This window comes from Apostichopus japonicus, chromosome 18, assembly GCF_037975245.1.
Source record: "Apostichopus japonicus isolate 1M-3 chromosome 18, ASM3797524v1, whole genome shotgun sequence".
Taxonomy (NCBI): Eukaryota; Metazoa; Echinodermata; class Holothuroidea; order Aspidochirotida; family Stichopodidae; genus Apostichopus; species Apostichopus japonicus.
The window spans coordinates 5,359,374-5,382,823 of record NC_092578.1 but is presented as its reverse complement, the minus strand read 5'-3'; the positions used below and the strand labels follow the sequence as shown (position 1 = coordinate 5,382,823).

General features: G+C 37.8%; 2 protein-coding genes across 3 annotated transcripts; both read right to left on the bottom strand.

Moving 5' to 3' along the window:
* Positions 1–3,544: 3,544 nt before the first annotated feature.
* Positions 3,545–13,264, bottom strand: LOC139958584 (tRNA N6-adenosine threonylcarbamoyltransferase, mitochondrial-like). Its single transcript, XM_071955736.1, has 9 exons — positions 13,114–13,264; positions 12,158–12,390; positions 11,137–11,236; positions 9,547–9,707; positions 8,844–8,973; positions 7,706–7,913; positions 7,109–7,251; positions 6,243–6,445; positions 3,545–5,404 (listed from the first exon to the last, which is right to left on the bottom strand). Exons 2-9 carry the CDS (start codon positions 12,358–12,360, stop codon positions 5,320–5,322), a joined length of 1,233 nt encoding a protein of 410 aa, XP_071811837.1. The 5' UTR covers positions 12,361–12,390; positions 13,114–13,264; the 3' UTR covers positions 3,545–5,319.
* A 778-nt stretch (positions 13,265–14,042) lies between these two features.
* LOC139958587 (tRNA N(3)-cytidine methyltransferase METTL6-like) lies at positions 14,043–23,053 on the bottom strand. 2 transcript variants are annotated; one of them, XM_071955739.1, is made up of 7 exons: positions 22,908–23,053; positions 20,741–21,021; positions 19,997–20,134; positions 18,743–18,913; positions 17,415–17,556; positions 16,669–16,830; positions 14,043–15,196 (listed from the first exon to the last, which is right to left on the bottom strand). In XM_071955739.1, the coding sequence occupies exons 2-6, from the start codon at positions 20,993–20,995 to the stop codon at positions 16,691–16,693; spliced, it is 846 nt and encodes a 281-aa protein (XP_071811840.1). In that variant the 5' UTR covers positions 20,996–21,021; positions 22,908–23,053; the 3' UTR covers positions 14,043–15,196; positions 16,669–16,690. The 2 variants fall into 2 exon arrangements, with proteins under 2 accessions (XP_071811840.1, XP_071811841.1); XM_071955740.1 differs by having other exon boundaries at positions 14,043–15,190.
* Between the last annotated feature and the right edge of the window lie 397 nt (positions 23,054–23,450).

Here is a 23,450-nt window from a genome sequence, read left to right as displayed (position 1 = left end):
CCACACTTTTTTGGCGAGTTACGTGATGTGATAGATTCCATCTAGAGTCCACCATTTTGCATCTAAGCCCTCCTTACCTGACAAATGAAATTATAAAGGGGAGGGGGACACCCCCTCCCCTTAAACTCCTCCCCCAGGACGGCGATCGGTAAATTTCAGATTTTTTTCCCCGGCCCAGTCTCATCCCTGATATTACTATACACAAAGCTATAGTGTATACACTGGCGGATCCAAGGGGGGGGCCAAGGGGGCCATGGCCCCCCCCAAAGGTGAGCCAAAAAGTGTTTCCGAACATCCGCTAAATCATATGACTGGAAATTTAAAAAATCGAGAGGAATAGCAGTGGTAGACTAGTCTAAACCTTTTCGTTTTCTGGTTTAAAATTAAATGCAGAGCTCCCAACTGACCCGCAATTCGCGGGAATTAGACCCGCATTCTAACACCCAAAGCCGCTGACCGGCACAAGCGTCCGAAAAATCCGCATTGTAATTGTCAAGTATACATAAAAAAATTTGCATCAAATTTTGACTTAGCAACCATCATTTCTGTAGCATTTAGCATAATAGAGTATAAAACCTCCTTTACAGCATCATTTGAACCTCAAATTAGCCTATATTTCTTTTCATTGGGGCGAGCAGCGAACATTTTCATGCCACGGGAAAGAATGAATTATCACCTACTATTCAATTTATTGATGTTACACACAAAAAAATGCATATTTCTCAGAAAATTTTGGGTGACAAAAGCCTTTCTAAGTGCCACCATTTTACATGTAGGCATCACCAGGATTCCAAAAAAAAATCAAAAGGGGAGGGGGACACCCCCTCCCCTTATACCCCTCCCCAGGACGGCGATTCGTGGCATGAACCAGCATTTGCCTTCTCAAGAGTTGGGAGCTATGTAAATGTATGAGCATGAGGATTTACAGTTTAACACCATTTTGCAGTTACAGGCTTGTTGTAAGAAATTTATAACCTATGAGAAATAAAATTTCTTGAGAAAGACAGTGGCGCCGGAACCGGGGGGGGAGGGGCTTGGGGGGGCTCAGCTCCCAATGAAAAGTTGAGGGGGCAAATGCATGATAAGCCCCCCAATATTTACCAAGGCTCCGAAACGTGCATCTGCCCATTTTTCAATGCATACTTGTCGATTTGTCCGATGCACACGTATACTATATAGGTGTAATAATTTTAGTAATTGCTGGGGACCCTCGGCCCGTCCCCTGGCTATAGACCACATTGTCACCCAACCGCGTCTTCACGCCCCGTGAAATGTGGAAGCAGTGAGTGTGAGTACCGGTAAGCGTACCACAACTTCGTCTTAGGCTAATGACTTGCCTCATTTCAGCCAGTTCTCCAACATCCCCTTACTTAGTGGCGGAGCGTCCATATATACAGTCAGGGGCGGATGCCCCCCCCCCCCCCTGACGGACTCAAATGGACTGCTGGCGCCCTTTTCAGCTTTTCACTACTTTTTACTTATTCGCGATTATTGACTATTTTATTGCGCTCTCATATACCTATTGACATTTGTCATATTCTGTTGGTGTAATTTTCCGACAAAATGGCGACGACACCTATTTATTCTCCGTTTATCTGCAAATTAGCTAGGCCCGGAAAGGGTCATTTCCGGCGATCTAGGGAGTATCTTTACTCAAAAATTTTCTGTACGCTCCGCCCCAACCTGTGGTGGCGCTCCGCTTAGATAGTGTCGAAAGCGCCCCTACAGACCATTCTTGCCCCCTGACCATTACCCCTAGCTCCGCCACTGCCCTTACTACACTCAAAACGTCTTTGTGAGTACACTACGAGTAATAGCTACTCTCTTAAAACACCATCGAATATACAAATTACAATGTTTTTACAGACTTTTACGTGCAATCTGAGAAATTGCAGGCTTGAGACCCATACTTTAGGGCTAGGTATTCGCAGCATAAAACACTCGGGAAGTGCCGTTTCCGGCTATCTGGGGGTTTGAAATATCCCAAAATTTTCTTGTACGCTCCGCGCCAACCGATGGTGGCGCTCCGCTTAGATAGTCTCCACACATTAGCGCCCCCCCCCCCTCCAATAATTTTCCGTTCCGCCGCGCCTGGAGAAAGATGATCCCAACTTTGTTTTATAAATATTTTAGAAAATTACACCTGGGAAACATTTTTTTTAGAAGTAAATTAACATCACCATTGTACACTTTTGTCGCACCAAATTGCATCTGAGGGCATTCAGCAATAGAAAATTTTCCAAAGGGGAGGGGCGCACCCCTTCCCCTTAGACCCCTCCCCCATATCACTCTAATGCCACTTTGGCCCCTCCCAAACAAAGGCCCTGGATCCGCCAGTGAGTGTATACTGCATGCCTCTGCGGTTAAAATAATCTACAAAATTGTTTCAAATGCTGCAATAACTATCGCATCGTTATGCATTCCAGTTCCATTTTACCCAAAAAAAAATTAAGGATAAAAGGGGGACACTTTAGACCTCCCCCTCCAGTCCATCTAGTCCCCTCTCTCTCTCTCTGAAAATGGTGGTGGCGACCCTGAAGGAAAATGAAATGTTTTTACTACGTAAGTAACTGTATGACATCACACATCTTATACAACGGCACCGGAAACAATTCTTAAATCATAATATATTCAAAAGGAAGGAAGCAGATATATTTCTTAGCTTTGGATGAATTCTTCGTTGTAGATCATTTCAATGGAATATTTTAAAGGAAGGGGGATTGGATTTAATTTCTTCTATAAAGACGCAAATCGTAATAATTCAAATATACCGGTCGTTATTTAATCTTCTCGAGAATAAAATAATAAGGGCTTTAATGTCTACCATCTCAGGGCTAAAGCAGAAAATCATATACGAATATTTAAAAAAAAAATCCATCCAATATTTAATTGATGTCAGCTTCATTTTTTTAAAGTCTTCGACGGATTACGTTACGATAAAGTTTCTTAAAAAGTTGTAAAGTGGAATAAAACAGTCGTCAAGGTTATATAATACGCAACCCCAAACTTGGTAATGGGGGTCTTGACCAAAAAAAAAATGCATTTATGAAAAAACGAAGAAAGAAATGAGAAGAAATAGTTTTATAATGGATTATTTTAACACACGTCATCCCAAATACGTGCGTATGCCATAAGATTTAATTGTTCGTTTTATATTGTAATAGTTGTAAAGTTGCACTCTATAAGTAAGCGTAACTGCACAAGTTACTTGTATTATTGCCATGGAAACAGATGAAAGCCCCCCAAAAAGAGAAGAATATGAAACTCACTGCATGTCGCAAACGGGTTGGATTTTCTCTTTTAATCCTTAAAGTATATATTTTCATATTTTTTAAGTTACACTCTTTACTTCACTAGTTGCTATGTACTGTTGCTATGGAAACAGATGAAAGCAAAAAGAGAGAGAGAATAATATGAAACTCACTGTATTTCGCCAACAGGCTGGATTATTTCTTTTAATCTTCAAAGTAAATATGTAATATGTATATATATATATATATATATATATATATATATATATATATATGTATATATATATACCGGTTGATCAATAATTATATGCAAAAATTGAAACAAAAAGTATTCCAAAATGCTGCCATCATTATCTTCCATCATTTTAAAAAAACTTAATATTTTTTTTTTTATATCAACAAGTTCTTTCTTGTTGATTAAATTTTACTGTTCAGTAGTTTCATATTGTCACCAGCTACCACCCACATTGTGAACAGATTGTGAACATTAAAGTTGTGGTTAAATTCATAAAGTCACCATCCTTCAGAGCATTGTGAAAGGGTCATTAACTTTGTGGGAAGTATCATTTTGAGTTATTCGAACTGTGGAACTCTCTCACTGAATAGCTGACAATTTCATCTATTGTGGGGAAGGGGAACGTGGGGGGGCGAGTATGCTTCAGACACTTTTATTTGCTTTAAATGAAATTTTATAGACAATCACTAGTCAACTCAAGAAAACAAAATGAAAAGGTATTCGCCGAAGTTGCATTCCCTTCGATTTAAGGGAGAGTATTAATTGGTCCACAAATATAAGCAAAAGCGTCATCTCTTTCCTTATATTTTTCATTATAAACAAATCTGATGTGTCTACAAAATATTTTTTAATTTGTATTTCATTTGGTGGGTTAAGTAATTTTACACTCTTCATTTGATTACCTTTGCCCTCCTACTAGGACCAGGTAACTTCTCAAATGAGATGAGAATTATCTCCTAGGTTTTATGATTTTCATTGAACATGGAATTTCAAACTCTTGTTTCTTCTTTAGTTAGTAAACTTTTCACTGATCTTCGCGTGATCTTTGCCGATTAATCGAATAGTAAGTATTGCAATAAACATGAGTATGCCACGGTACTTTCTCTTTTTCGTCATTGCGGTCAAGTGGTTAAGGCAGTGGACTTGTGATCTAAGGATTACAGGTTCGAGCCCTGGCCAGATCATTACGTTGTGTCCTTTGGCAAGGCGCTTTATCTCCGTTGCCTCTCTTCACCCAGGTGTATAAATTGGGACTTGCAGGTCTTGTGACAAGACATCAAAACTAATCAAGTGTCTCGCACCCATTACAACATTACTTTGTCATTTATGTGTAAAACATATACTTGTACATGGAAAATTGACTCATTTGAGTTAATGTTACAAGCAAGCAAGCAGTGGAGGGGTCTAAGGGAGGGGTGAGAAATTTTGGTAAAAATGGAAGTTGCTTAGATTACATGCAAAATGCTGCTAAATTTTGCAACTTTTGAAACAATGTATACAATTTTTTCAACACTTAGCTTGTACTGTACATAAATGTCATATCATTCTGTTATTGTGTGTACTTGTTTTTTTTTTGGAATATTCTTTCTGCAAGGTGGTAGGTTTGGGGGGACAAATTGAGCCCTCCATGATTCCATCCATGGGGGGGGGGAGGGGGAGGCTAAGGTCCCTCCACTTGGAAAGGTTACAAGGTTGCACTTGCACCCCTACTTTAAAGAAAGCAAGAAAAAATATTTGTTCAATATTTGCAACTGTCCATTATCTTGACTTTTCACAATTCGTAAATACACTTGAAAGGGAGTCATCCCTTATCAATAGACTAATGAGTACATGACCAATTGTCCAGTTGGGTTGCTGCTACAATAACTGGCTTCAGTTTCCTGATCATTGAGCAGCATTGCTATACTGAATGTATTGCACCCTTCCTTTCCTGAGCAGCAACATTCATTTGAACTGATTTCTCCCATCTCTAATCTCTCCATCCATGATGTGTGTCATCTGCTATTTCCATCCTCTATCAACAACTTCGTTGAAGACTTTCAATTTGATTGATCATCCATCCGTCCAGAACTTGAATCTTTTGATGTCGACTCTAGCCTCGGCTACCGCGTTGGCGATGTTAACCCCTAAAGGTTCTCTGCAATATGAAAATGAATATGCATCATTCCCAAATAAAATAATTCGATATCTCGCATACAATATAATTCCATGTTTTTATTAACAAAATATTGGTTTATGAAATATATATAGTACATCTTCTTTCTATCACCGTTTCATATGTTAAAGGCAGCGAAGACTCGCCCCAACCTGCGTGCAGTGCTCTGAAAAAGTTAACTTTCCGTGGCTTGCATATGACGTTTTCTTCTTGTCGCTACAAAATGAAACGTGATACCTTGTTATCTTTTATCTAGACATGAGATGTCCATCCCTGCTATGTAGACTGTGTTGTGGGTATTGACCGTAGTTGTATGTATTGACTGTACACTAGTGTCTAATTACCGACAGTAGCAAGCTTTGTGTGTATTTTTTGGGATCGATGGTGGTGTCTAACACTTCTGTTACACCTCATTCGAAACAAGGTCTGATTACCGGCATGAGACGTTTCTTTGTGCGTGAGTCTTCACACCCTTTAAGTCCTCTAACCATCAGGGGTATCACTAATATCAAGTCCATCAATCCTACCATCTTTATTTTACAAAACAAATCAACAATGGAATTTAACTGACTGGGAAATAAGTGTTGATTATATGTAATTAATCTACATTACTATAAAACCATTTTTGTTATCTCATTATCATTATTAGGTCACACCATATGATACCCGATCTTTCTAAACATCTCGTGCAAAAAATTGGGTCATTTTCAAGCAGTACGAATCTGAGACGATAATTGGAATAACTCTATAACCGGAGATGATCATCCAACCTATGCTTTTCTCTCCTTTCTTTCTTTCTCATATTGATAATCTACTTTACCTTGGCTCGAATCTGACCTCTTGCGGATTATCTGCGAATCCAGGACCCAGCTTAAGGTGTTCCATACCGGCCCACGCTACCATGATACCGTTGTCCGTGCAGAGTTTTGGAGGTGGGCATACAAGTTTATAACTTGTATGATCGCATAGCCTGCCCAGTGCATGCTTTATGTAACCATTGCTAGCCACACCACCAGATACAACCTGTGAGGATATAGGCAATAGATAAATGTCTTTATTTAGGGGTGGTGTGGGGTGTACACACCCCTCCTTTCCAACCCCCCAAAAATGTAAATAGTTATTAGTACCACAACCTTCCACATATACCTAATTTACAAGTATGCCTTAGAATGAACCATTTCACCTCTAAAATGTTAATTTTCTCTTGGGTGGGGGTGGGGTAGGGATTGACCACCAGACCCCCCTACATAACAGTTGACTTTAAAGAGGCTCAGGGCCACACCCATTCCATTTAAAATCCTGGATCTGCACCTGCCCTCAGTATACCTTTGATTTGAATACAATCAGACACTATACCACTGCATTGTTTCAATTAACTAAGTTGTTTTCATTTTGAGATTGTAATCATTATCATAGGCTTCCCAAACCATCACTGCATGCAAATTACCTGAAATTTTATACTATTCTCTAATCTAAAAATTTATTTCACTTTAACTACGCAAGCTATATAATGGCCTGAAGATCAATGGACCATCGTTTTAGTACATGGGAGAGGTTTTGCCACAGATTTACTCCATGAGGTAGGTCTGTATGAAACAATTTCCTTGCATGCAGCAATCTAGCTGAAACAGTTTGAGATATGGCCCTGGTAAAAAATAAAATAAATAAATGGAACTAAATTCTTACTAAAATTTGTTTCTCCTGTGGGAGCATGTCAGTCATCTTGCAGTATTCAATGCCTCTCAGAATTCTTGTTACCAGGTGTCTAGTGATGTGATGCTGGACAGAGGCACAAATGTCACATACATTCTCAAGGATGTTGCTCGTACCTGCAAACAAGGTAGAATGTTAGTCCACTTGATCACCCACTGTAGTCATATTTAGTCACAAGACTTGGAGTATTATCTCACCAATCGCAGTATGATTTATTGATATAAGACTTATCATTTCAGTAAATTCAGTCATAGCAAACATTTTACGTATACAGTATTTAATCATAGACAGAACACATTAATAATCATGTTAGACAAAGATGACATCATGCGTTTAGTTTTGTTTTTAAGCAGTTCAATATCGTAACCTCCTGACCTACAGTAGTTAGAGAGGGTTTCCAACATCCTGCTTAATCAATCTATCATTAAATATATAATTTTTGCCCCATCTATACACACAGTTATTAACAATATCTATAATTGCAGGTCACAAAAGCCATGACAGAAGGACAGACATACAAAAACAACACCATTTTTGACGGAATGATTCGAAGGTTTGCAGTGTTCGTACCTTGTAGTTTCTCTTCCTCTTGAATCAATCTAAACACCGCTTGCTTGAACCCGATAAATGAGAAGTTGCAATCTTTTCTTTGCATTCGGAACAGATGTTTGCCATCCAAGAGGTGAATGTTCCCTTCCTTTGCCAATGTTTCGATAGCCTGACCACCACTCATACCTTTACATTGAGGGTGCTCTTGCAGTTTCAATCTCCTTGCTATCTGTAAAGCATAATTACAATTAGAAATGTCGATGTCAATGGTCGTTATCACCATAGTAACCATAAATCACTAGGTGGCTGATAAATCGTCAGTTTATTTGCAGCTATCAGATGTTCATTAGGACAAGTTTTAATTTTGTAACAACATGAGAAAGTTTTCTTGGAAAGTTATCAACCGACTACGAAAACGATGATCTGTCACATCTCTGACATTTGATCCAAACAGGTGTTGGACTGACAATCAAAGGTTGAAAAATATGAAGTGTTCCGAGCAACCTTACATTTAGTAAGACCAGAAAGTACAACAGTAGACATCTGTGCTTCCAAAGACCTCCTGACACCACCCCTCAGCCTCCCCACTCAAGACCCCCTGACCCTTTCTCCCACCCCACCCCCCAGTGGCAGAGCTAGGGGTATTGGTCAGGGGGGTGAGAATGGTCTGTAGGGGCGCTTTGACACTATCTAAGCGGAGTGCCACCACAGGTTGGCACGGAGCGTACAGAAATTTTTTGAGTAAAGATACTCCGTAGATCGCCGGAAATTATCCTTTCCAGGCCTGGCTAATTTGCAGATAAATGAAGAATAAATAGGTGTCATCGCCATTCGTGACAATTTGGAAGTTTATATGGGTGTTGAAAGTACGTGCGCTTGGAAATAGTTTCTTACAACGGAAGTGCGGATAAATTAAAGACCGCCTTTAGAGCATTTTGTCAGAAAATTACACCAACAAAATGTGACAAATGTCAATAGGTAGATGAGAGCGCAATAAAAAAGTCAATAATCGTGCAATAAGTAAAATGTGGTAAAAAAAGCTGAAAAGGGTGCCAGCAGTCCATTTGAGTAAGTCGGGGGGGGGGCATCCGCCCCCCTGACTGTATGGACACTCCGCCACTGCCCCCCCCCACCATAAAATCCTGTTGAGATTTTTTACCTTATCAAATGCCTCTCCTGGTGCTCCATCCAGAGTCTCACCCAAGATAACAAAATCTCCAACATTTCTGGCGAGAGCTAAAATGCAATGTCCTCCAGACACCAGAAGTACCAGGAAGGGGAATGACACGCTGTCAGAAAAAAAAAAAAATTGATATTTTTTGCATCCCTCTTCCACCAGCTGTCTCCAAACGTTGTCCATCTCCCATCCTCCATGAACATTCCAAATCACTGGCTCTTTACATTTAATATACAATTTAAGTTAATTTACATGATTTTGCAATCCATAAGAAGAAATTTATAATCATAATTCTATATACAATGAACTGTGGATTTCTTTCTGACTTCATTTTTCTCAAGTTAATGTGCAATTAAAACAAACTGCAGACGGCATCTTAAAATTGCTAAAAAATGATAAGAAATTGTACACTTTTAACAGACATTACATGCTAACAGTTTATGTATTAAATGTATTTGGCATACCATGTTAGAAAGTTATGTCCAAAAGGTATGTTCTTTTGAACAACGTTTATTTAATTTGAAGGTCTAGGGTTCACAACACATTCAGTTCTCTAACACCAGCATCTTCCAAGACTTCCCATTATGGATCAAACATTGTTCTTGCAACATCAAGACAATGCTCGGTAAATGAAACCGAGTCGGAGACTAATTAAATAATTGAAAGAATATTCAGAAATATCTACCTGTTGTCCACCATGCGTGCAGTCAGAGCGTGAGCTTCCATATGGTGGACCGGAATGAAAGGAAGTCCAGTCTCCGCCACCAGCTGCTTGGTATAATCCAAGCCAACTTGTAAACATAGAGCTAAACCTGGTCTGGTGGTCGTGGCAACAGCAGAAAGGTCCTGGGATATCAAACACACCAACGTTTGAGTAAATGAAGTTTGCAGTATTAAATTAAAATGACCTATTTTGAAAGTAGGCTATAGTTTTACAATGTTCAGATTCAAAGTCATGTTACTCATTACTTGGATTATAATGCATTCAAACCTGAAAATGAGGATGTACAAATTTCACAGCAGATTTTGAGGTTTCAGAAACTTTATTTTTACCATCTAATGGTGAGAATAATAGGATTTTGTATGCAAAACCTGCTATAAATTTCTCCAAATTTGTTACAACCTTGGCTATCTTTTCCCCAGCATATTGCTGAGATATATACCAAAGAAAATTATTCCCTTGTAGTGAATTCCTTAAAAATTTCATGAATATCTTTTCCAATGTTAATTTGATCATTAGAATATTCATGACTGCTACTTGTAATATTAAAAACTGATACATGAATATTCATGGTGGAAAATTTCTCTTTCTGTACATGTAGTATATATATGCTTGCTCAGAGTTATAAGAGAAGCACATGGCTTTTTATCCTGTTGTTGGAAAGATGTTGAATCTTTATCATTTGACTGCTCTAGGGCAAGTGAAATATATCTTTATAATTATCACTTTTCTACTACATCAAAATAATGTCATATTGATTTAAGGACCTTAGTCTAGCTAGTCATATTAAAGTTACTTGCTAGTAGACCTACCTTGCAGGGACAACAACTAGACTTAGGCTTAAAACCTATCAAAGTTTGCTGCATGACAGCACTTTGTACTTTATTCTCTGACAAAGAGCAGAAGTTAATTATGTTACCAAATGCCTATTTTAAGAGGCATAGCTTTTGTAGAATGGGACCAGTCAGTCCCCTGCTTTGGGATTCAATGTTTAGTTTCCACTTGGTTGTGTTTACTTTATAACAAGCTAATTCTCAGGGTAGGTGTTTGGAATTAAGGGTCAGCCAAGCCAAGGAGTACAGCGGATTGTTTTCAGCCCTGATGATCCAAGGATTACAAATTGGGGTAAGTGTTCAATGTTTTTATACTTACTCTAAACCCTGTAGTCATCATGGAGAGAGACATGGTAAATTTTTATTGGTCGTCTGATCATCCTAGACGACCAAATTTCTGTTCAGACGACCAAAATCAACTTACTTAGTCCTCCAACAGACGACTGGTTGCCTACATAAAATTCAAATTGCATTTCGACTTAATTCCCCCAAATAGGTAAGATGATACATTGGTATAAAACCCATCACTTTGTAGATACTGAAATAAAACAATATATATAGTGGTACTGTAGGCCTAGTTTGATCCAACCAAAGGGGAGTTTTACTGGCCCAAAGCTGGTATTCTATCGAACAAACCTACACATCTCTCCTACAGTGTACATTATTATTTTGCCCAGTGAGGACAGTGTTGTTAATGTGACATATAATCATTCAAGGTTACCTGATAGGACGTCTTTGCTTTCGCTAATGCTGATTGGACAACATCACGAATGGACTGCTGATGTAAGTGTTGGGCCAATGAAGGTATCACACCTCCATTTCTGATAACAAAAAAGATGAACATGTGTGTTATGTATAAACATCCATTGCTATCGGTAAGGTGCTTATAAGCATTGCATTCTATCACATGAAAAAAGGTAGTCTGAGGTTAATCTGCTGTTTTGATATTAATTCCTATTTAAAATATCTGAGATCTTCCAATATTTTGTGAATTTGATAAAGTCAATATAATACCACAAATTTTTTTGGAGAGAGCTGCATTAATTATTTATTTTATTATATAAATTTTCTGCTGCTGTAATGCCTTCCAACGATCGTTACATTTATCTGCAATCACTGTACCAATTCTGGTTAGTGTGCATTGTACTTATGTTCTGTCACACCCCAACTAAAACATCAGCTACATGTATATATGTGCAATTGATGTTTTTGGTGCTACACATATGTGTAGCACCAAAAACATCAATTGCACATATATACATTCAAAAAGTGTCTTACTCGACCTTGAAAAATTATGCTTATTGAGTTAACATGGATCCAACTTAAGTGGGAATCAGAAGATAAAGCTTAGTGAATGACTCATATCAGAACTAAAGACAAAGAAATGACTCACTGCCGTCCTTGGAGCCAAAGAAGATCAACCGTTGAACAACTGAAGTTACATTTAAGCCTTTTTAATATTCAGCCATCCTACATGTGCAATCCAGGATTTTAAAATAGGGGGAAGGGGGTTTGTGGTCATGGAGTGTTGAGACCAACTGCCATGTTGGAGGGTATGCAAGCCCTTGCTCAGAAACAAATTACAATTTTAGAGGTGAAATTGTGCATTCTGAGGAATTCTATGCGATAAATTAGGTCTATATATGCAAGGTTTTGCTAATAACTACCTTTAATTTTTGTTGAAAAGGGAGGGTGGGGTGGGGGAAGTACACCTACTGGGTGCAGTTCAGAATTTAGCTCACCTTACATGTATCCTCTTTTGAGAGTTCAAACTTTCTCCGAGCAGTCGGCCATTCTCATCTACAACTGCTGCTCCCGTCTCATCACAGCTAGTTTCAATGCCGAGAATCAGTCGGTTCCCTCTGCTCCTTGATGCAGACAGTGACCTGATGCGGGACCATGACAGAAGGCTTTGGCCGCATATGTCACTTCTCAGAAACTTCATACTGAACTTGTGTTATTGATAATACTTTATCTATGTGGTATAAAAGGAAATTTACTTCAGCAATGTCCATTAGTGAGATTAAAACAAAATCATCTAGAGCAGAATGACTGTACTATAGTAGCTGCATTAATTTTGTGGTGCTTTTGTTTTTGTTTTTTTTTGGGGGGGGGGGGCGAGGAGGGGGATAAATGAACACCTCTCTTCTTACTGTAGGTAGATCCAAATTGAAGACCTCCAAAGCAAAGAAACATGCACTGTTCTTTGTACAAATGTTCCCCCAAAAAAACGAAAAGAAAATCAATCTACAAAAGTTTGTACTGGTGTAACCTCTTTTGCATGTCTGTGTTTTAGTGTCATCACTGTCTCAAGTCAAACTGGTCTGATTGCATCACAATGTAAGCCTACTGGTCTGTGGACGTGATGCTTTTGAGTTGATGTCAATGATTTGACATACTGTACATACACAATGTAACCAAGCATCAAAAATGGTCGTTAAAACATTCACTAACTCTGTACTGTAGTATGCCAATGCTGGCAAATTGATAACATTAGGCCGTAGAAAAGACGTTGTTAGTATAAACCTAAACGTTAAAGCCTAACGTTAGGCTGCAGAGTAGAAATTCGGTGGAGATACTATGGGCGACCAAATCCAGAAGCAACGTACATATCTCCTATAGCACGTTTCGATGTGCCTTTCTTCAGTCCTTTGATAAGCATTAATTTCAAACTTTGTGCATTAGGTAGAAGACTTACGTGGAACAAGTTGGTATTTCTTCAAACACTTCATTTCAGCCGCAGCACCTACTAACAGTTACAGGGAAAATCCCAGAAATTCTGAAGAGGTGTGTCACAAATTGACCAATCAAAAACGTTTTAGTTTTCCAGGGTTGTTGCGTAATAACATATCGACGGTACTATTAGCACATGTTCAAGATAAAATACATACGCAACAACTGTTCAATTAGCTAGCTGGGAAATCGGTGTTGAAAATGTAAGGGCCTTTTCAATGTGCGATTCATAGTTGCATTCCAGCAATTGCAGAAGTGTACATCTGGGTTCCAAGAGCCCCCTGACCATATTAGGGCAATTTCCTTTGGTGGCATTTGTTATGTTCCCCTCATGACTGGTACTCATTCCCAGGCTGACTCCACCAGCTGAGCCACAGGCTTCTAGACTACAACTCAAAGTATGTCTTCTTCTGCGGGGTGACTTCTTTCATGGGTGAAGTAAAAAGCTCGTAACTGAGTTTTTTCTTCAAGAGGCAGGGGGGCACTTATCCTCATCTACAAACCAGATTAGACATTAAGATGCTCATTTCCACTTCTGATTGACTAAATTTGACAAGAAGGGAGGCGGGGTAGGAAATACCAGAGGGTTTTACAACCCCTGGGTCAACTATGGAGCCCAGAGAAGTATGAGATAAGGAATAACATATCATAATTTTTATAATATACTTAATGAAAAATGAAGACTGACAAAAAAATGGGGCCTGGTGAATTACAACACTGTCGAGTCTGTGAAGATTCATATGGAGTGGGACGCCCTGCACAACTTGTGCACGAGACATAGCACAAATATATATGTGTTAACGTAAAAAATAAATTGCTTTCAATGTAATTCTATGTCAATCTTCAAATGAGAGGCAACAAAAGAGAAAAGAAGAAAACAATTTTTTTTTTTAAATTCTTTTTAATGTAAATCAGAAATCAGTCATTTTCTAATACAGCATGAAAGCTATGAGGTCTTCAGTACAGCAGTGAAATCGACAAAGGAAATGACATGTAGCTCCTTATTTTTTCCCTCCACATACTTCCATCTTGGCCAAGACTATAACCAATCATATTGCTAGTTTAAGGTTATTGTTTCTTAAAGTCTTCTCATTGTACAAAATAATGATACGTCATGGTCATGTGATACAACTACAATAGATTGCTGAAAAGACCTGTTTTCCAAAATATGCGTTATGGTCCGTCGGTAACGTTGGTTATTAACATACAGTACTTCATGCATGGCAGGATGGGCAGTTGAGAGTCTGTTACTAATATTTTGATTTATTATAGTATGAAGTATGACCCTGTGACATAACCACAATTTACTGTCAAGAACAATGAGCAAACTACGCATACACTATGAAACTCTTGTACATTTTTCTTGATTACAATTTGTTATGAACACAATGTAACTTTGATAATATGAACCCAAGGAGAGAGTATCACACATCACATTTTTGAGCTTAAAGGTTATCAGTACTGGCTCCAATTTTAGCATACCACCACAGCTAGAAGTTTCTTGAAAGCACCATCTTGGAAGTTGTGACTCTATTTTCAGACTCTGAAGAGTCTTTAAATGGGTATAAATCCAGTGGCAAACATTGTTGAATTGCAACTCCTGAAAATTCCCTTGTCGCTTTTTTCCAAGAGATGTGTTGAAAGTGAACGTAAACTATTTTGACTTACATTCAGGCATTCCTTATTCCCCAGTGGACCACAGTGTGTGGTCTGTGATGTCAGCCATTGCACATACTCTTCAAAACTGTACTCTCTCATTTAAATATATGTATAAAATTTTACAAAAGCATTAACTCTTTGTCTAACTGTATCATTAATTGCTCATCAAAACATTGGTCAGCAAAACAGACTTTGCATGTGTATGTGAAGTGCGCTTTCTGGAGTATGTCTCTTCCTGTTGAGCAGTTCGTTGCCTCTTAATGCATCAAGCTTTTCATGTTCTGATGTTTCATCTTGAGAGCTGTCCCTCAGCGTGGGAGACTTCTCACAAAGAGACTCTCAATCTGCTAGGGTCCTTCCACTAGCATAGGATTTTGCTTCTTCTGCCTCTAGTTAATAAGAGGAACAAAAAGTAAACAAAAATTTGTCATTGTTGGACACAAACATCATTATTGCCTTAATAGAAGTATGATGAAGCAGTGAAGAAACTGGGAAAAATTTGACTTCCAAGTACCAGGGCAGAGGAAACATGGGGATAAAATTCAAACATTTTCATAAAAGTGGAATATTAGGATTATGACATGGTTGTATGGTAGAGTAATAATTATAATTTGCAAGCCAAAGTCAACACTTCACCTTTCACAAGGAATTATTGACAGGAAAAACTACTTTTGTAAGTTTACCAAAATTAAAAATTAAACTCATGCTGAGATATATCTACTTCAACCTCATTATTTGATTATAAACACTGTATGGAGAGAGCCTGCATCTATGAGTCTACATTTTGCTCTTTACTGTATCAATGTCATGATTTAACCAGTTAACTGTGATGTAAAAGTTAACAAAATTTGTAGAAACTTTTGTAAGCTAAACTAGATCATGAAAAAGAATGAAAAGCCATCTGACACTAGTAACTATGGAAACCAAATGCCCAAGTATAATATTATCATAATTTGATGAACACCTAATAATCGAGAATTTTATCTAGTTGAACCTCAGAAACTACAATATAATAAATAGTATGCAAGGCTAGCAGGTCCGATATTATATTTGTTGAATGCCTTTCATCCAGAACAATAGCCCATTGTTGTTTGCACGGCTGTCAAAGAATGTCCCCATGCTTTCAACACCAGCATTTGTTTTGTTTAGTAAGGACTGAGAAAGACAGGTGTTCATAAAATCTCACACAATCTGGAAACAATTTGGAGATTTGATAGATTTCAAAGCCCTTTGCAGCTCAAAATATGCTTAACTTTAACAATACTGATGGCCTTTAAAGTATTCCATACTATTAAGATCTCTGTGGTCTGTTGATGAACAAATATTTACAACTTGTATCTTGTAACTTCCGTGCACACATTAAAGCGTTTGTATATGTGTGGACTGCTTGAACCCTGTTTGACATTGAATTTTGTAATGTACACTATCCTCATTGTTGAATGTGATATAGAAATGGGAATATAACCACCACCACTATGACAACCACCTATTATACTAGATTAGGCAACAGTAGTACAGAACAATGTAAAAACTTTACACAAAATAAGGCTTGACTACCATACATATATGAGCTCCTTTGATGTTCAGGTTCTGGAGCTTTTCTGGAGAAAATCAGTTTTTTTGAAATTTTTGACCTTTGACCTCCACCCAAAACAATAGGGTTCTTGTACTAATTATGGGAAGCCACATGCCAAATATGATAACCTATCTTGAGATATCGTGTTTACAAGCTAGGGCACCACATACACACAGACACCCACACACACCAACTTGATTCAGACCCATTGAATTAAACAATAACAGTCAGAAGAGGAGAGATTTTTATTTCGGTAAGAAAGGTGAATAAAAAAGGTTGACTCACTCTCTGATCTGGGATATTTCTCTCACCCTTTCTTGATGAATTTGCCCTGAACAAACACCCTCGGCACGCACAGCCCTTCCTTCTTGTTCACCGTCTCTCTCAAGACATACTCGTTAGCTGCCACCTCAAAGCCGGCGTCGCTGAAGAGCTTAGCGAGAAAAACTGAAGGTTTAAGATGAAAAAGGGGAATATAAATTGCACACACATAGGCGGTGATGCACTAACACTTTCTGAACAGAAGCCGAGATGGGTAATGAAACGAGCGTGGAAAAAATGTCACTGCAAACAGATGACATTTGATCAGTACAACAACGAACAAACTATTTCCACGACTCGACACCATTTTTATTCTATCTTTCTTTGGGCAGTGCTCCACCTGGTTGCATACCGTTCGTGATTCATCCTTACGTAGTATACACAATAAACTACAAATTGCTGGTGAATACCCCAAACGGGCCACAAGGATGTAATAACAATGTACAAGACAAAGAATCAACATTTTTTCCCTGCAAACAAACGTTTTCCTGTCATATAACACTATCATCTCTTAAAAACTTACAAATACCCATATATAATCCTCTTTTTCTTGTAAAAATCTAGTGTCAGTCAATTTAAAATAACAACTTTTAGATTTAATTAGTTATTGCCGGTAGAGTAAATGGATTTATTTCGCTCCTTTAGCTATATTTTAAAAATTTGCAATTTATGTACGTTAGTCTGATGGATTCTGTCCTCTCGGGACTCACCTAATGAGAAGAAGAAAGCCCGAGTACCGTCCTGCCTGACATAAAAGGAATCTGCCAGTTTGTGTCCTTTGGAGAAACGCAGCATGGCATGGTCATTCAGTCCATAGTCCCTGAATAAAACCATCCCACCTGGTTTTAAGACCTGAAGGTGCAGAAAAATCATCAAAACTGTGAGTGGTGTTGAATTGAATTTGAATTGACCCTGTGACCTATCCACAATTAACTGCCTAGAACAATGATGAAACTCTTGTGTAATTTTCTTGATTACACTTTGTTACACAGGTCGTAAACAAAAAGAAAAAAAAGGAAAGCAATAGTACAAGTTTCAATAGACTGCGATACACATGTATACAGTAATACAAATATACAGCAAGTCCTACAAATAAGAAAATTATCTTCTCACTTGTGAATTAAATATATGGATAGAATTAGGCACAAATGAGTATCTGTAGCTGCCCCTAAGTGTACGTGGTGGGCATAAACGCAGTCCAGAGTGCTCAAACAAAGGGTGTGTTGGGTCTTGCACGATTTGTTTCAATTTATTGCAGACCCTGTCATGATACAAGTACTCTAACCATGGTAATTGAGCACCGATTATACGCTGAGACTGTTAATGGGTGATTACTGATATAACACTCTACCACCTGGTTTTAAAACCTGTAAATGCAGAAAAATAGTCAATCTGTAAGATGTGTATGAGATATCAACTGTTAATTGGTGTTAGTACTGATATTAGACTCAACCACCTGGGTTAAAAGGAGCATACTGCGTTTAAATATCACACCAAAGTGATGCCTGCATACCATTAATTGTGCTTATTTAGCCACACTTCAACGGCTTTCCAATTAGAAATTAAACCCTTTCAAATGTAAAATAAAACTTAACTGTAAAAAATTTAGAAAATAAACAAAGAAATCGTGACCGAAACCATAATTAGTTTACGGAAAATCCAAGTTCAAAGTCAGCAATACTGACTATGCTATAACATGTTGTCAATCACAAATAGAATGTGACAGAAAATACCCAAATGGTCACAATTTGAACAACACGTTAAATTGAAATTTTGAGAACAGTTAGCAATGTTTCTTAAACATACCATGGATTATATCAAAGGCCTGATACCTTAGGACTAAAGCATAAGTCTAGTCTATTATTTTTTGTATTTATACGCCTTGCATTTGCCATGATTAATACATTTCACAAATGTCTAATGCACCAACTAATGTTACTCATTGGTAATACACTAATAGCAGGTACAGGCCGATAAATAATACACCTATGATTTGCCCGTGTCTACTCAAGGACAAGGCAAGCATAAATACACTCACTGAAGAGATATTCTGAATTGATGAAAGCATTTTATCTGGATGAATTGCGGACAGAACAAACACCATGGTAACCAGGTCGACAGATTCAGAGGGGATTTCTTCTATCAGATCATCTTCTGTCAGGTCACATTGAAAAGCTTTGATTCTATCAGGTTTGTAGTCTTCATTCTCCTGACAATCAAAAAAATATATATACTGTAAATACAAACATACATCATTATCATATACACATCACTGTATCAGGGTATTTGACAGACCAGAAATGAGGTAATACTGTGTAGTTAAAATGAGATCATGTGACCAAACTTAAAGCGTGTGACTTTTGCATTACTTTTAGTAGAACTATTACATCATATAGAGTCCAGATTTTGTAGGGTAGGGGGCTCCCCAGGACCAAATTATGAAATGTTATCACCCTTTATGTTAGCAAATTATGTCCACTGGATGCTCCACGGACAAATATCATATTACATATTTACGTATACATGATTCAGGAACGACTTATATTTTTGCCTTCAAAATTTCTTTTAGATTGCTGGATTTTGTTCTTTAGTAGAAACTTAATACATGGTGTTAACAGAAAAATGAAGATTTCAAACAACCAATTTTACATACCTGGCTCATCAATTTTGTCATGCAATAGTCTGAACTGTGACTAACATTGAGCCATGTTAACGTTTGCACAATGTTAACAAATGTCCCCTTTACAATAAATATATTACAATATCAGGCGATTGATGGAGTTTTACTGTAATGTGTAATTTCCTGCACATTTTGAACATACATTAAGTTTATAGCCATTAGCCAAACCAAATGTTTATCTGAGTACAAAACGCTTTCATTTATTTGATCTGCAATAATAAATACTGAAAACTACTTTTAAGGGGTTGGGGAGGGGGGGGAGCTATTATAGAGTGCTTGTGTAATTTAAGATTTTGAAGTAAAAGTAATGGTACCATTACTAAATCACTGGATATCGCTACCATACATATTAACACATATGTGGACATGGATTGGTGTCAAAACAGACTCATATCCACCCAGGTCTTTTGACAGGATTATGTACTGGGTGGCCCAACTACTGTCCCAAAAATCCCACCACATATCCATCCCTCTCTTACAACCTATTAAAGATACCAATATGAACCATAATATACCTTACGTGCTGAAGTTTTAATTTCAAGGCATACACAGAACAACGTCCTGATTATGTCATCTCCAAAACTATTGCTCATCAATTTCTTAATACCTTACCTTCACAAATTGCACGGCTCTCGGTGAGAAGTCACAAGCGTATGCAAACAGAAGCGGATTTTCTTTCAAAATAGGGAAGACGAGATTGCCGACTCCACACCCAACTTCGAGCAGAGTCAGTCTTTCACTGGGCTCAACCTGACAAAGAATGAAAGGAATGTATAAATATCAAAGGAAAGATATGTCTAAAATTTCAAACATCGTTATTTACAGAGCAAGTAAAAAGAAACACATCCCATATTGATAGCTCATTCTGTTGCTGAGGTCAAAGCTGACAATTTACTCATTTTATTCAAATATGGCCAATTGGAAAAACATTGTTTGTGATGTTATACATGAACATCACAAATCAAACTCTTTTCTTTTATTTTTCACTGATGCAATGAGAACCTCTACACAATTGATTTGACATTACTATTTAGTTGATCACACAGTGACAACATACAATAACACCCACTTATACAATTAACTTTATTCTCAATGGTTTTATAATCCAACTTTAAAAAAAATAAAAACCAGTTGTTTATTTCCCTGCAAAGTTATTTCTCCTTGAAACAGCTGATCCTGCCCAAGCTAGAATTCAACAGAAAAAAGTGAATTTTTCTGTTATTTAAGGAATTTCTAGACAAGGTGTTTCCCAAACACTACAGGTGACATTTCAGGCTGATTGTGGTTTGTTATGGTAAACTATGACATTTTAACGACTGGTATTGCCAATTTTCTATGATTCCTACAGTAGTTAACCTTTTCGGATGCTCCTGAAAGCAGTTCAGCGAATTCTCTGGATATCCAGTGACGATCTTTGAAGAAATTTGTGCTGTTCCTTTTGTAGAAAAGATCCCAATTCTTCTTGGCTTCTTTCTCTAATTTATTCTGTTTGAATTCTGAAACGCAAACGTCATCTTTCTTCAGTCTTTCTGTTTCCTCAACAGTCAGCGCTCTTGCCTCCCTTGAACTATTCTGTCTGCTAACATCTTGAAATTTGTTCTTCTCTTCCATTGGTTTAAGATGACATCTCAGGAAGCCTAAAAAAAAATAATAAAAGTAATATAATTATTACGAGGGCAGAAGATCATAGCCGCTATATAAAGCGATTCCACTTTTCAAGATACTAACTTTTCAAAAGGGTGTGAAGACTTGCGCACAAAGAAACGTCTGATGCTAATCTGACCTAGTTTCGAATGAGGTGTAACAGAAGTGTTAGACACCACCATCGGTCCCAGAAAATACACACACAGCTTGCTACCGTCGGTTATTAGACACTAGTGTACAGTCAATACATACAGCTAAGGTCAATATCCACAACACAGTGTACATATAGCGGCGATGGGCATCTCAGGTCTAGACAAAAGATAACAAGGTATCACGTTTCATTACTGTCTGCATTTTGTAGCGACAAGAAAACGTCATTTGCAAGCAACGGAAAGTTAACTTTTTCAGAGCGCGGTACGCGGTTTGGGGAGAGTCTTCAATGCCTTTAAAGTACATGTATGCTAAGTATTCAGAGTGCTACTTCATACACAGCTAGATCTGTGATTGGCTCCTGAGTCCGTTCCTAACTGAAATTCGATATTAGTCCATTGTTTTTATTGACCCCCTGTAAGGTGTCAAGGCAGTGAAAATCTTGCAATTTCCTATTAAGTTAAATTGTGCTGATTCTCCCAAAATAAAAAATAAAGTAAAATTGTGTTATAAATGCAGTGTTGACTCATAGCAGTGGTTTTTAATAATCAAGGTTGTTATGCCTATAGTCATCGATTAGCTTAAAGCTCTGCTTTATTGGCTACAATTATAGCCTGCTATAGCTAGGAAAGTTTTGTGATTATGTAATCGAACTGCCACTGTCGTAAATCGACCTCAATTCGCCTGCATAGCTTCTTAACACCATTAGGCTCTTTGTGTAAACACTGTGTGGAAATATGTTCATGTCTACAGTGTAGTTAATCATACAGCGTTCGCACAGACTCTCATACAAGAAAAAAAGATGTGGCAGGCGTTGCAGACTAAGTTGGTAAAAGAGGTCATTTTACGACCAAGGCAGGTCGATGACATAAGCTCAAGAAACTTTTCCATGATAGCCTGCTATAGTTGGGTCTATACAGCAAACCTTTAAGTGCAAAATCAAGCTGCAGTTGTTTAGTACAATTGAAGACTCCAGGGGAGTGAATGACTTCAGTGATTGAGTCCCTGTAGGCTATAGCCTAACTATCATTTTATTTCATTTATTCAGGCATTATCTCTCAGAGATCCACTGAGGAGCATGATTATTGATTACGGATAGCGAAGCACTTTGCCTCTTTCAGAGGAATATTTAATTTTCATCCAACATTGAAATCAAACGGTGAATGAAAGCCGCCACCAGAATTGCTACATTAAATGTCATCTTCAAATTTAAATTCCACTGGCCAAATTTGGTCACAGGGCTGTCACGACTGTTGATCTTACCTTTTATTTTGTTCCAAATATGATGACCCCCATGATAAATGTAAGTTGTAACTTTCTGATGTTTATTATAATATTATTTTTACATGCAGGCCTATACAATAACACAGGGAATAATGTAATGCTCACATGTTGTGAAGCCTTAAAGTTTGTCTCACAAGTCACATAAAATACTATGGTCACCTTGTGCAAACACTGGTATATATTCTAATATATTATCAAACCCTTAATGGATTCATCATGAATGATAACACGATCAATTTCGACCATACTCTCGCCTAACGTTAGGCTTAGACTTGACTAGAAAAAATATTACTGTATAGGGTCAAGCCTCAAGGAATAACAAGTTAGGGCTATGCATATCCAGGACTAGCCTTGGCCTTTACGAATTTCTTAAAAAGTTACGGGGCTGTTATGTTACATCACAAACAGCCATAATTCTGGTAGTAAAAAATGTTATATAAAGTACCACAGAGCCTAGGAATCCCATCTCTTGCCTAGGTAAGATTTGGCCAAGGATCTTTGAACGATAGTGATGAAAGTTATTACGTATGGAACGCCAAAAGTATAACAAGTTGTCGTTGTTGCGTGAGAACTTAAGTTGCGCTGTATAAACTCAACCGCAGCATGTACAAACAATAGTGGCATCAAAGTCAAACTGAGTACCATGATATCGAAACATAACGAAAAAACAACAAAACAGACAGATATCAAATTAAATCGTTTTAATGTGTAAGTCATCTGGAAGAAAAATTGAGGGGATGAGATCGGAGAGGCCACGTGTTCCCATGCTCCCAGTGGCCAATACAGAGCCGTGTAAATATTAACGATCCAAACATACAAATACTAGTGCGATGTACGAGTTTACTATTTAAGACCACAATTAATCACTTAATCAGCGTTAACTTGTTCATGGAAACCTCGCATTATGATAAGTATATGGCTTATGAAGAAAGCCTTCGCAGTGAGGAGCAGATTACACTGCCGTCCCCGTTTCGTCCCCGAAAAATCT